Source organism: Pollachius pollachius (assembly GCF_949987615.1).
Source record: "Pollachius pollachius genome assembly, chromosome: 9".
NCBI classification, from domain to species: Eukaryota; Metazoa; Chordata; class Actinopteri; order Gadiformes; family Gadidae; genus Pollachius; species Pollachius pollachius.
The window spans coordinates 22623482-22636730 of record NC_136942.1 but is presented as its reverse complement, the minus strand read 5'-3'; the positions used below and the strand labels follow the sequence as shown (position 1 = coordinate 22636730).

At 44.8% G+C, this 13249-nt stretch overlaps 1 protein-coding gene across 1 annotated transcript in view; it reads right to left on the bottom strand.

The window, feature by feature from the left end:
* Positions 1-10236, bottom strand: part of mrpl23 (mitochondrial ribosomal protein L23) — a gene marked incomplete at its 5' end in the record, with an annotated part of 53670 nt that extends 43434 nt beyond the window's left edge. Inside the window, 3 exon segments of the mRNA XM_079744100.1 lie at positions 9580-9702; positions 10108-10220; positions 10222-10236. Of these exon segments, the coding sequence (XP_079600226.1) occupies positions 9580-9702; positions 10108-10220; positions 10222-10236 (251 nt within the window).
* Positions 10237-13249: the final 3013 nt, after the last annotated feature.

Here is a 13249-nt window from a genome sequence, read left to right as displayed (position 1 = left end):
TGCCCTGCCCGCTGATATGACCGACTAATGTAACACACTCCTGCCGCCTCTTTTGTCAATGGAAGTAGCCGCATCACTCGGGCCTCTGAACGGAAAGAGGAGTCCACTCCTCTCCATAGGTGAGAGGAGGCTCTTCTCCTCCCATGACCTCACTCTGCTGCCCCTCTGAGGAGCTGATGTTCTCTGTAGAGGGACCACATCTGGCCCTGCTGCAGAGATCAAACCAGTATATTCTATTGATATTTAGGAAGCACTTTTTAATACATTTTAGCTAACCTGAAATATCACAAAAAGTAATTCCAATAAGAACCCACATAAAAGCACTTTTCTGACCTCCTGCAACCTTTAAGCAGACTCAAGGAACACAAACGGGCGAAAACGATCCAGTTTTGTTTTATGCGGTTCAGGAATATCTCTGTAAAGACGGAGTCATTGCGAAACCACATCGAGCTGTAGAAACGCTGTAGTAATTATTCAAGGCGCTGGTTCTCGACAGAAAAAAGTGGAGCGCATCAAGCCTGCGTGCATACAGCCTGCGCACTGTATACAAACATTCAGTCACAAGGAGATTCAACCTTTTAAATTGAGCAGAAATATTTTTTAATGTACAGTTAGTAATGACATTTATCAAGGGGCTTTATTTAAAGCTACAAAAAGAAAACAAATAAAATAATAAATAAAAAATTCAACGCAACTCTGACGTCCCCCAGCTGGTGGGGGGCTAATGACGTCATCGTTTGCGTTGCAGCCGTCCACACGAATCCTAACACGAAACCGCATAGGTCCGGATAGATTTGAAACCACCTCCCGAGGGTGGTTTCAGAAATGTGTGGTTTCGGGCACCGGATTCGCCAGCTCCGTCTGGACGGTCGGCCGAAACGCATAAGACTTATGCCGTTTCACCCAAAAATCGGCTTTGTGTGGACGGGGCCTTACTGTCATTCCCTCGGACGGCAAATGACTTATAAAAGCACTCGGGATACCAACAGAACGCCATATGTGTTGGGTAGGGGTGTAACAATACACGCATTTGTACCGAACCGTCACGGTACAGGCACTTCTGGGTGGTTACAGAGGTGGACCGCGGTGCTTAAATGTGGTGTGCATAGCGTTAATATGGCGAATGTAAAGGCTTGTTTAGCCAGTATACTACTCCAACTCTAACTACGGAGACCCCTTGAGCATTCGCAGTTCTCCGACAGGATGTCCGATACGCAATGCAATTCGGCGTCCGATCAATCTTATATGTTGACTACAAATCATGTAAGCAGTGTTGTAAATAAACTTACTTTTACTTACCTTACTTGGTGTTTTATTGGTCCTTAATGTGCAAAGTTAACAATGTACAAAGTAAATAAGGTGCAAAGTCAAACCGGAGAAGTGATTCTCGAAATGATTTTGTTAGAGGACCAATGACAGCCCTTGACATTCTCCATTGCGTCGCCGGATAGTTAAAAAATATTGGATGCGCAAGTAAGCTACGGAGAGGGTCTCCGGCTACGGAGAGGGCTCTCCGTGTCTACGTACAGCACTTTAACATGCACACGCATTTGAAAAGGCACCAGCCAGGTGTTACTATCACCGTTGCTGTGAAAAAAAAAACGAGCTGTGCAAACCCAGCTCACGACACTATTTCAACAATCCCTGTCTGGGAATTCCGAAATGCAAATGCCATAACCAAGTTTATTGGTGTTTTCATTGCTGCTGATCTACGTTGTTGACAACAAGCAGTTATTTTTATTTTTCCCCTTAACTATGAACCATACCGTCCTGTACTGTACCGTGACTTCAAAACCGAGGTACGTACCGAACCGTGACTTTTACACCCCTAGTGTTGGGGAAGGTAGAGGAATGTGCATCACAGCAGCAGTTTGCTCAGAGGTTGTGATGAGAGGAGGGCATGCAGCGCATCACAAACACCAGAGAGACGGAGAGAGACAAAGTGCAGGGGTAGAGAGCGAGGGAGAGAGCATGGGGGACACAAAGGGAGGGAGAGGGAGAGAAAGACAGAATGAGAAAGGGACAGAGACAGAGAGGACAGACAGAAAATAATTATAATAATAATAATAACAATAATAATATACTTTCTGACATTTGTTTTGCGTCCATTTAGTTGCTCCATTGTGACTTAACACATACATGTAACATTAATTGTAAATGAAGTACATTGTAGGGAATTACATCACACACCACAAACAGAAAACAGAAAAACACAAACACATAGAAGACACAAACATAAAAGTCCCTTCACCTTCTCTTTGATCTAGAGATTGTTTCAGTGTTGAACACGTGGATTGACTGATGCACCAAAGAGTGTTTCAGTTCGATCTTGTTAAACTTGGGTACTCTGAATCTGCACTTTGATGGCAACAGTTTGTATTCTTTGTTTAAGACATGGCTGATGATGTTGTTAGCCAACCTTAACATGTTTTTAAAAAAAGGGAAGGCAGAGAATGTGGAAGACCGAGGCAAAGCGCGAGAGGGACAGAGTGGAGGTAGGGGGCTATACGAGGAAATTATTCCTAGAGAGCAGAGAGGAAGACTGGGCTGAGCACAGAGGGCTGCTTCTGAAGTAGAGGAGGAGGAAGAGCAGAGCGGGGGGGTTGCCAGGGGTCCGTGAAGCCCCTCCAGGAGGAACCCCCCTTCCCTGATTAATGGCAGGAACAGGGTCTAAACCCCTAGTCTCGCCGGGCACTCCAATTATTCTGCTGCAGCACATACGCACAGGAAGCGATATAGGAAGCGAGCAATACACAAACTGTAGCTGACTGCAGCCGGCCCCGCTCTGTCGACGGGGAGAGCCAGGGTTCAACTGGCCGCGCATTGTCTCCTCCTCATTCTCAGGAGGGAGAACCGTTGGATGCCGGCCGCCACCATTTTTGAAAGTAACCACATTAATCTGTACACTCCATATTGGGAGCAATAAAAGGTATAGCTTGTGACTATTTATGCCCAGAGCAGATCCAGATTTATTTAGGGTTCAAATAGCCTGTCCCGACTTGTCGCTACATTTTTGGTCATGCTTCCATGGGCTCAGGCGCAGGATGCAGGATTATCTTGCACAACTACACACACACACATGCGCGTACACGCACGCACACGTCTGAGTGCAAGCTAATGAATGTCAAAGCGAGAGAGCAGCACTTCAGCGAGACACACTTGGGGGGGGAAAAAGTGCTCTGTGCCTCCTCCAGTGGTACACAGCCCATCATCATCATCAACATCATCATCATCATCATCATCATCATCATCCCTGCCAGGATAGATATCAGTCTGGCATGGAGCGGAAGACATTTCACCCACTATCCTGCCCAATAGAACGGCCCTAAGTGAGCGACCGGGATGAGGGTATACCTCTCTACCGTCTCCCCCACCAAGCAACTGGTGTTATTTATATAGAAACACACATGCAGAGAGGCATTTGTCGCGGTAACGCAAGCCTGGGCCGACCATAGCAATACCGCCGAGGTGAAGGACAGGAGGAGGAGGCTGACGCAGAGGAAAGGCCACAGTGTCTGGGAGGGACTGTTACCAAGCAAGTTTGATCGTTTGAAACAAGAAGCCCTGCCCTGCACATCCTGGTCAATACGTCCGGGCCCATGAGGTCAACGCTACTGAGTGGGAAGACCGAAGAGCCTTCTAGGATGTCATCGATTCAACTAAATTAATCATATTGGATTGACCTCTTCTCTGATATAAAGAAGCCTTGGGCAATGGCCGTCATCCCAAGAAACGGCCTGCCTGTGTGTGTGTGTGCGGATGAGTGTGTGTGTGTGTGGGTACGTGTGTGTGTTGGTGCGTGTGCATGCAGTGAGCAGGTCACCCTGAGTCAGGGAGAAGGATGAAGAGGTAATGTAGGTGAAAGGTGGAGATACAGACAAAGAAAAAAAGCCATTAAGGAAAAGACAAAAGCTGCATTGACGGTAAACAGAAGAGAGACGTATTCTTAGAGAGATTATGCCCTGGCACCTGTGTGCTCCCGTCACCGAAAGCTAAGCCAGTGGGAGTTGAATGGGTGGAGACCATCACATACACACACACACACACACACACACGTACACAAAGCGCCACCTACGCAAAAACGACATAATGCAAGTATACAAACACACAAACACACGCATGCACACGCACAAACAGCACATCTTAGGCCAGGCTACATATCTCAGGGGGCGGGAGGATTGTTGTTTTAAGTGAAAAACGCGTTTCGACCGTTAGACCGGTAAGTTCGTGAGAAGAGAGAAGGTGTGTGAGAGGCGGACTAAAGGTTTGTATTAACCGTGTGGTTAAGTATCCCGTTAAACACGACACGCTAGCACGTCACTGCTGGGCATTCATTGCAGGGGCAGCATACCATCCATCAGATATAAAACGGCTGCACCAACGCATGCATGAGTGTGCATGTATGGTGCATGCATGGGGTGCACGGAGGCATGCATGGAAGAAATGACATGTGTGCATGTATAGGGGTGCATGCAAACTACTTTACATTCTTTACCAGGGGACCTCATGTATGCAGAGGTGAGCTCCACCGTGCCCTTCTTATGCCATGTCATCCTACAACAAGCCTTGATGGATGTTATTAACAGATTCCTAAACATTTCAGAAAGCCGTGTGCACCGCCCGTGCACGCTGCCCGTGCACGCTGCCCGTGCACGCCGCCCGTGCGACATCAAAGCGCGTTGTGCCGGCGCCTTAATGGTGAGAATGAAACGAGAGCGCGGCTCCTGACGCACATGAAGGGAAACAAAGAGGAGCCGCTCCTCATTGTCGGGGGAACGATACACACACCGCTCACTGCTTGCTGCTCCATTCACACCGACACAATGCAACGCGCACAACCCATTCAGCCCCGGCCCCCACCGCCATAACAGCCCACTTTGTCTGAGGGGCGGGGGGGTTAAGACGTGAGGAACCTGAGAGGAAAGACAGGGGAGACGGCTGAGATAGGCGGCCTGCTGTAACACATGTGAAGGATTGCGCGTATTGTCAACACACACACACACACACACTGAGTTGTGTTACCTACAGGTAGCTCCACTACAGCTCCACCTGAGACCACCACAGTGACCTCAGTGGACATGGGTGGCGTGGTGTAGTGGTGGGACTCCCATTGGACCGTATAGTTAACTTACTACCATTATGAAACATCACACCTTGAGAAATTACGCTTCTGCATATCAATATGGACGTATTAAAATACATCAGATAACGGTGATAACAGCATGACAAACAAAGGCCTCAGACAACTCTGAGACCGCTTTATCGTCAATAATCCAAAGCAAAAGCCAGAAAGAATAGTCAGCGAGTAAACAAAATCCTCTGTCCTAAAATCGCTTTGACGGACAATGACAAAACAACGACACTTCTTCCTGCCATTCCCTCTCTGCCCGCGAGCACGACGCCCCGGGTCACGCCACGCTCCGCCAGCCCGACCAGGTGAGGCCCTCAGAGGGTCCCAGCCCGACCAGGTGAGGCCCAGGGAGCATGTGTGGTTGTAAACGCAGAAATTTGATGCGGCAGAGGAGAAGCAATGCTTAGGAAAGCACAAAGGACAGTGGGAACAGTATGACAGGGAGACGGCCTCCTGCTGGCAGCCGGGGAGAAACAAGAGACCGCACTGCCCAGGTGTTACAGCCCGGGAAAGGGCATGTCCACCCACTGGATACCTCCACCATCAGCGGAGGAATCGCTCCCATGTTTTCATCGCTGATGATGATGCCTATCGCGTTATGGTGGGTTGTTTTAACTGCAAGGCATCCAATTAGATGCTCATCTTATTAGTAGATCTAGTCACACGTTGGTGCTCATTGTCTGGCGAGCGAACAATACGAGATGATATAAAAAAAACTCAAATTTAGGTTGCTTTAACATGACTTTGTATTACTTATTTATATTATTGTGTGTGCATGTTGTGTGTGTGTGCGTATGTATGCGTTCATTATGGATACAAATACAAAATTGCAGTCTAGTATTTGGAAACAAATTTCAATCAATTTATTTGTATGACTGCTGTATTATTACGTGGTATAGCCTCACCCATATGTGTGAGCAATTGTCTGTGTGCGTGTTCGAGACAGAGGAAGAGAGATGGACGGGGGGGAGAGGGATACGGTGAGTGGAAGAGAGGGAAGAGGGAGGGTGGCAACAGAGCGGGGAAGAGACAAGCGAGTGGGAGAGAGAGAGCGTGAGGTAAGAGAGCGAGAGATCTCTTATGGTTGGTCCCCAGGTGGGCGAGGGACAAAGAGAACTCTGTGTGATTCCCACGTGAATGCTGTCATTACTGCTCCTCATTAACAGTTGAGCTGCACCTCCCCACCCCACCCTAGCTCACCCCAGCCCACCCAACCCCACCCTTCCACAGCTACAACTACTTGCACCGGGACACAGGCCAGCTAGGTACCTGCCTTCCTGGGTCTTGACATTTCAGTGAGGGAAACAGGACATGGAGAACATACACACATCCACTTTCGTCTCAGATTACAAGGACGTTTACATATGCCGGTCCAACCTCATTGTAAACCAGGTTGCACGATTCATACCTTCAGTGGGGGAGGTGGAACACCCACTGGATGAATGAGTCCTGTTGTTTTAGGGTTTGAGATAAGCAATATTAATAAATGCAAATTGTATCAATGAATAGTGTGTAGTACCAAGTACAAGTTCTTTGAAAAAGATAGAAAGCCGCTGCCTTTGAATTATTTTCTTTTGCAGCAGACATTGCGTCATGCCATTCATAGTGCTGTAGGGATATAAAGTTGATCCATTTTGCAAAAACTAATTCAGGCTTTTGATGTGGTGAGAAGGATTCCAACCTTAAGAACACAGTGCTTGTCAATCATATGCGTACCTCTCCTGCCACTGGCATCAAAGACAACACACCCTTCCTTCCACACCCACTACTGTAGTGTGCACGCACACACACACACACATCCTGCATGTATACAGTTACAGCCCAACTACACGTAAATGTATTGTCTCACACACACACACACACACACACACACACACACTATATAAAATAAGATATTATTGATAACAAATAACAGAATATTAGCAAATACATTGCATACAGTGCTAGGTATTTTATTGTTTGTTTTGATTTCTGTTGAGTCTTTGACCCAGAGGAACAGCATCTGTTATTATTTAGAACATCTCACCTCCACTGCATCAAAATAATCAACCTGATCAACGTCTTCCAACCAAACATAGTTCTGGAGTCCTGAATATGAGAGCTACATTTGGGTTTATGTGGTGTTGTGATTCCCCCTGGTGGCATAGAGGCTTAACTACACTCCAATATTGGCAATTTAAAATAAAAGATGGATTTTTACCACCTGAGGGGTATTCCATCAACCAAGCTAAAGGCAAACCCGGGCTTATTTCACTTAGCCTCGCTACTTTAAGCTATAGTTGCGTCCCATCAACGTGACTTAAGGGACTCTCCGCTAAGTAACCATGGCGATTTATCCGACCAAATGAACTGTCAGGCTTACTTGAGCGGTGTTTCAGAGAAGTCCCATCTGTCAGAAACAAGTGTACTATCAGAAGGTTCCGCCAAGCCTAGTCCTCACGATTTTGTCATAAATGTACATATATGAAGTACATATATGAGCACATATGAACAGCCTATATTTTCACTAAGGGTCTAAGATTAAATGATGCAAATAAAATAATTAAATGAATCGCTATCTATTGCTATCGTGGATATTTTCTAAACACATTTTTAAACAAAATTATGTATTCTATCAAAATTGGGAACCAGCAGTTGGGTGAGTGCTCTAGCATCTGCCTTGTAGTACGGGCGACCCGAGTTCGCGTCCTGGGCACTACATTGAATTATTTTTGTAATTTCCTTTATATCAGAGAAATTAGGCCTAACAATTGACTTTTTATATAATAAATATGTCTTACAATATCCCTGGAACCCAAATATAACTTGCAAAAACCCATGGTAAAGTAAATGTTAATATTAATGTTACCGATAAGCCTTTTTCACAATGACAAAGACACTGCTGCATGGGAAATTGCAGCCACATGAATTGCATTCAGGTGAGTTTCTCGGCAGGCAGCCAAGAAAAGTATTATGGTCAGTCAATTTAGAATATTCAAAGAAATGGAAAATAAATGGCATGAAACGTTTTCTGATTCCTCCAGTAATCCTTCCTAAATCACCAATTAGATGGGGATTGAACCCTTGACGACCGGGTGCAAGTCCGACACGTTACCTCTAGACTATCTCCCTGATTACGAATTCTCGGTTAATATTACATTTAATTATGTTACTTAATACTACTTATTCATTCAAAAGATCTGCGATTTTATTGCCAGGCGGCCTCCCTGTTTTTATCAATGGTTACGGTGTTCCCTTTTTGAGTAATAATATGCTTGTACTCCTCCATAGACCTCCACAAGCAGCTTCTGTTCGCCGCTTTAAAAGGTCCCGCTCGGTCCTTTTCGGACATTTGATCCATGATTCGACATTCACGGTTCTGGGCTGGTTACATATCTCGTGAGCGTGCGTAATCCACGATAACGTAAGCCTGGCTTGAACTAACCTGAGCAAGGCGCGGCTGAACTGGGTTGACGGAACGGCTTTAGCCTCAAGTGGAAGCTGGCGTTTGTTCTAACCGGGATTAATCAACTAAGCTCCGCTTTCATTGGCGACTTTGATGGAATACCCCCCTGGTAACCTTCTGGCAATCTCAAGCACTGCAACACTGAAAATAATACCGTAATATTTCGAAAAGATTGCCGTCTCAAAACATTATAGTAGCCTCTTTTGTAACTTTGTTCCCTTTGATGAAAGTCTGCAACTGCGACTTTACGTGATAGTTATGTATAGCAGTATACAACTGCCATTAAACTTATAGGTCTAAATATACACGTTTAATAGTTGTACATATTATTTCAAGTAAAACTATGAAATAACAAGGGATAGGGAAACATGCAGGTCCAGTCAACGAAACTGTCAATGATGTTCCTCGACCATTCCTGAACATGTTGCACTCTTCCCACAGTGCATTCTGCTGCCATCTCCTCCCAAGACACACATGTACACTGCCACCCAAATGGAACAGAAAATTAGATTCATTAGACCGGACCCTCTTCCATTGACCCATGGTCCAGTTCAGACGATTTGCCCATTGTAGGCCCTCTAGGCAGTGGACAGGGGTCAGACAGGGGTCAGACAGGCATCCGCCAGGTCTGCCACTACGCAGTCAGCTGGGATGCACGGTGTTCTGACACCATGGACATATTATAGAATGGGCAGCGGATTCAAAAATGGCGCCCATTCATTCCTATGAAAACTGCTCAATGTCACAGGGCAACATCAAGGAGAGATTTGCTTCCATTTTTTCTGCCACCAACACATCAATTTAAAGAGCTGAGGGTTCCCTTTATGGCTAATATATCCCAGGGCTTGATAGATGCCAACGTAACAAGATGATCAATGTAGTCCCCTTCACCGGTCATTGGTTCTAATGTTGTGACTGTCTGTTCCCACGCTTAGCTGATGGACCGCAGGCCTCAGAACTGAAAGATGGCCTTAAAGATGTTATAGTTGAATTTAGAACTCACTCCATGGGGATGCGGAACTGGACGGTGTCAGAGGGCTGCTCCCGGCCGGGCCGCACCAGGGTCAGGGCCCAGTTGGGTCTGAAGAGCCGCAGCTGGGGGTTTCCGAGCTGGTAGAGTGGGTACCTGGGGTGGGGACAGAGAGGAGGGGACGGGGGTCACTAGGTACAGAGGTGCAGAGAACAAAGATAAACTGGGGAACCAATTAAAAACCACTCGGCTGTCCATTTAATGATGTTTTCACATCATAGTATTCAGGACCCAAAAACATATTTAGGGTTAGGAGTTTGTGGATTAAAGAAAAGGGATACACTCTTCTCTTCTACTCTCATCTGTTTATGTGTATATTGCGCTAGTACTATGAGTGCTATGAACCAGATACTGAGTTTTTTTAATGTGTTAACGTTTGTCTTGAGACAAGACTACACCACTCTGTTCCAAGTCACTGTAATAAGCAATGACTGAAACCACTTTTAACATATGTAAACAGCCTGGCTAGAGTATTAAATAAAATAAGACCTCGGGGCTTACATTAGTTTCTTTGCTGCCATGGCTGCGGTGGACGTTGGGATTCTTGCATTGACGTTGTTTTGAAGGTCTAGTTGATATGCTCCATGTGCATTGAAGTGTTTCCGGGTACAATGGTGTGCGCATGCGCATTGACTGCCTTAATAGCTGCGTTCAAACAACTCAGGAATATAGAAACAACACATCCGTGGGCTGCCGTCTAATAGTATTATCTGATTCGGAAGCTTCCTTATTGATTGAAATGACCCGAAAGTAACTGGGTGACAGCTCTGAAAAAAGCTATTTCAATCCGCTAAATGCTAAGGAAAGGTGCTTCAATGCTTCCTTTCTCTCCTTAAACATAGGGTACACTGGACCAACATTTACCCAAGGAGATGATTCTGTCCCACAGCTCCTCAAGGGGAGCTTGCTTCAGGAAAATTAAAGATCAATATGGCCGACTATTATTTTCATACAATCATACTAATTGGGATTCATACCTATGTACTGTATATGAGTGGTATATGAAAGGGGTTGGAGCGGGAGTGACCATTCTCAATGTGACAACCATTTAATTAATATTTTGCGATTGGTAGCCTTCATTACATTTCTATTTCCATTTCAATCTCAGCCTTAGTTATGAAGTCCTATTGTTCACTGGGTTCTCCACGTGTGTCAGCTATGGAAGTAAATCTGTGCAATCGGATTTTGAAAATAAAAAGCCATTGAATTCTAAGCACTGAATCATTTATGCATTGAAATAACGTATCTGGATTTTTTGCCTCTGAATTTAACTCTTACATTTTTCAATAAATTATTTTCAACTTTATTTTTCAATGTTAAAAAATTCAAAATCAATAAATCAACGTCAAAAAATTCTACTTAAATATTTTCAATGTCCCAAAATTCAACATGCCAAATTCAGCTGCAAAATTTGGGGCACCAATTTGGGGCAATCCGCCGAGGTCACTTGATGGTCACTGTGATGCTCGGGCGATCTGTGAAGCCCGCTGCCCACTGTGGAACGAGAGCGCAGAGCCGACAGTATTGCGCAACTGCGCCCGACAGCAACCTGCTTTTAATTTGTCATCCTCATATCTGTATCATGTCACTCTGTGTCACTCGGTGACTTGATATTTCGAATTTTTTAACATTGAAAAATAAAGCTGAAAATGATTTATTCAATTTTTAAGAGTTGAAAATAACAGAGGCAAAAAATCCAGATACGTTATTTCAATGCATAAATATTCAGTGCTTAGAATTCAATGGCTTTTCATTTTCAAAATCCAATGGCACAGATTTACTTCCATATCAGCCCATTGAAACAACACGCACGTAGCCAAACTTGAGTCGCGCCTTTTGTAAAGTCTCTGGAACATTGGGGTATTTTCAGACCCCAGGACTGCAAATAGAAAAATAAGAAACTGTTATTTTTCCTTTTTATTGATTGACTATAAGAACTATGCAGTAATACATTTGAAGACTAATACAAATAATTATCTAGTAGCTAACTTTATATTGATTCTATCCTTCTGACATGTTGAGATAGTATTTGCATTGTAGGTTCTTTTTACCTGCAAATAGTGGCTCAGAAAAGAGCCACCATGGTACAAAACCAGTCCAGGTCAGGTGTGGATAATAATCTCAACAGAAGTTAAACAATTAATCAGAAAAAAACATGTTAATAGCTGGCTCATTGGCCACGACAATCTGCATGACAAATTAATCTCTTAACAGTTATTTGATATTCTCATGTCGCGTCACAGGAGAGAAATTAAGGCAGCTAAGGCGGTAATAACCGCTACTGACCAGCAGAGGACGACTTCGACTTCTCTTGTTGTTTTTCTTCCTCATCCAATGTTTTTTTTGTAATAATACTACTACATATTATAATAAGAAGAATCATATTAAACACATCCATATCGAGCCATTGCAGTGGAATGTTGAAAGAAATGTTCGGAAACGTGAGAGATTGGACATTTCTGAAACTTTGATGAAGTAAATGTGATGCAAATGAGATAAGACCCACTTTATAAAAGTTCTCAACGCCACCTGACTTATATATAGAATTGTACACCTTATACAATAGTGTCTGGTGTTCAGACCACACTGGAGAAATTTGACACCCTTCTATAATGGTTCCCATCACTGGTGCCCACACGAGGTGGAGCCAACTGTCAATATGCTAGTGACTCTTCACCTACATAACTTTCAATACCTATCACACACACCTAGTCCATCATTATCTATCACAGACAATCATATCTATTACACACCATTTACCTTTTCAATCTCATCCCGTACGCTGTGCGATAAATGCCCAGGATGTTTGTTTCCAGTGCTGTGGCGAAGCTGTTGGGTGTAAGGGCACATGGCGGCTCAGCTGGCTGAGGGTCAGGTACGGCCCACACTGACAGCTCGGTCCCCAGGGAGGTTCATCACCTACTCTCACACACACACACACACACACACACACACACACGCACACACACACACACACACACACACGCACACACGCACGCACGCACGCACGCATGCACGCACGCACGCACGCACGCACGCACAAACACACACACACACACACACACGCACACACACACACACACACATGCACACACACACACACATGCATGTGTGTTGCACTTGTAAGTATGTGTATTTGTATAAATAGTATGGCAGTAATGATTCTAATATAAAAATTATCTTCATTAGTGTTATATTTATGCTTTGTTATTTTCATGGATGAACATAGGCTAATATTGACACTAATGAGCAGCTGTTGTTGGACAGGTTGGGTGTGTACAGAATATTGTGCGCATGTGTTGTGGTTGTGTTTATCATCCACATGGTTCACTCAGCCCTGCTTGCAGTCATGATGGTAGCGAGCCTGGGTACCATGGGGATAGAAACTGTCTACCATACGATAGAAGCATGCACGATTGCCATGGGCACAAAAACTGGTTACCACGGGGACAGAAGCTGGTTGCCATGAAGATAGAAGGTGGTTGCCATAGAGATATAGGCTTGTTGCCATGGGATAGAAACTGGTTGCCATAGGGATATAAGCTTGTTTCCCCAGGAATAGTACCTGGTGACCATAAGGCTAGAAGCTGGTTACCATGGAGATAGATTCTGTGGCCGGTTACAATTCACCTGCCACTAAGTC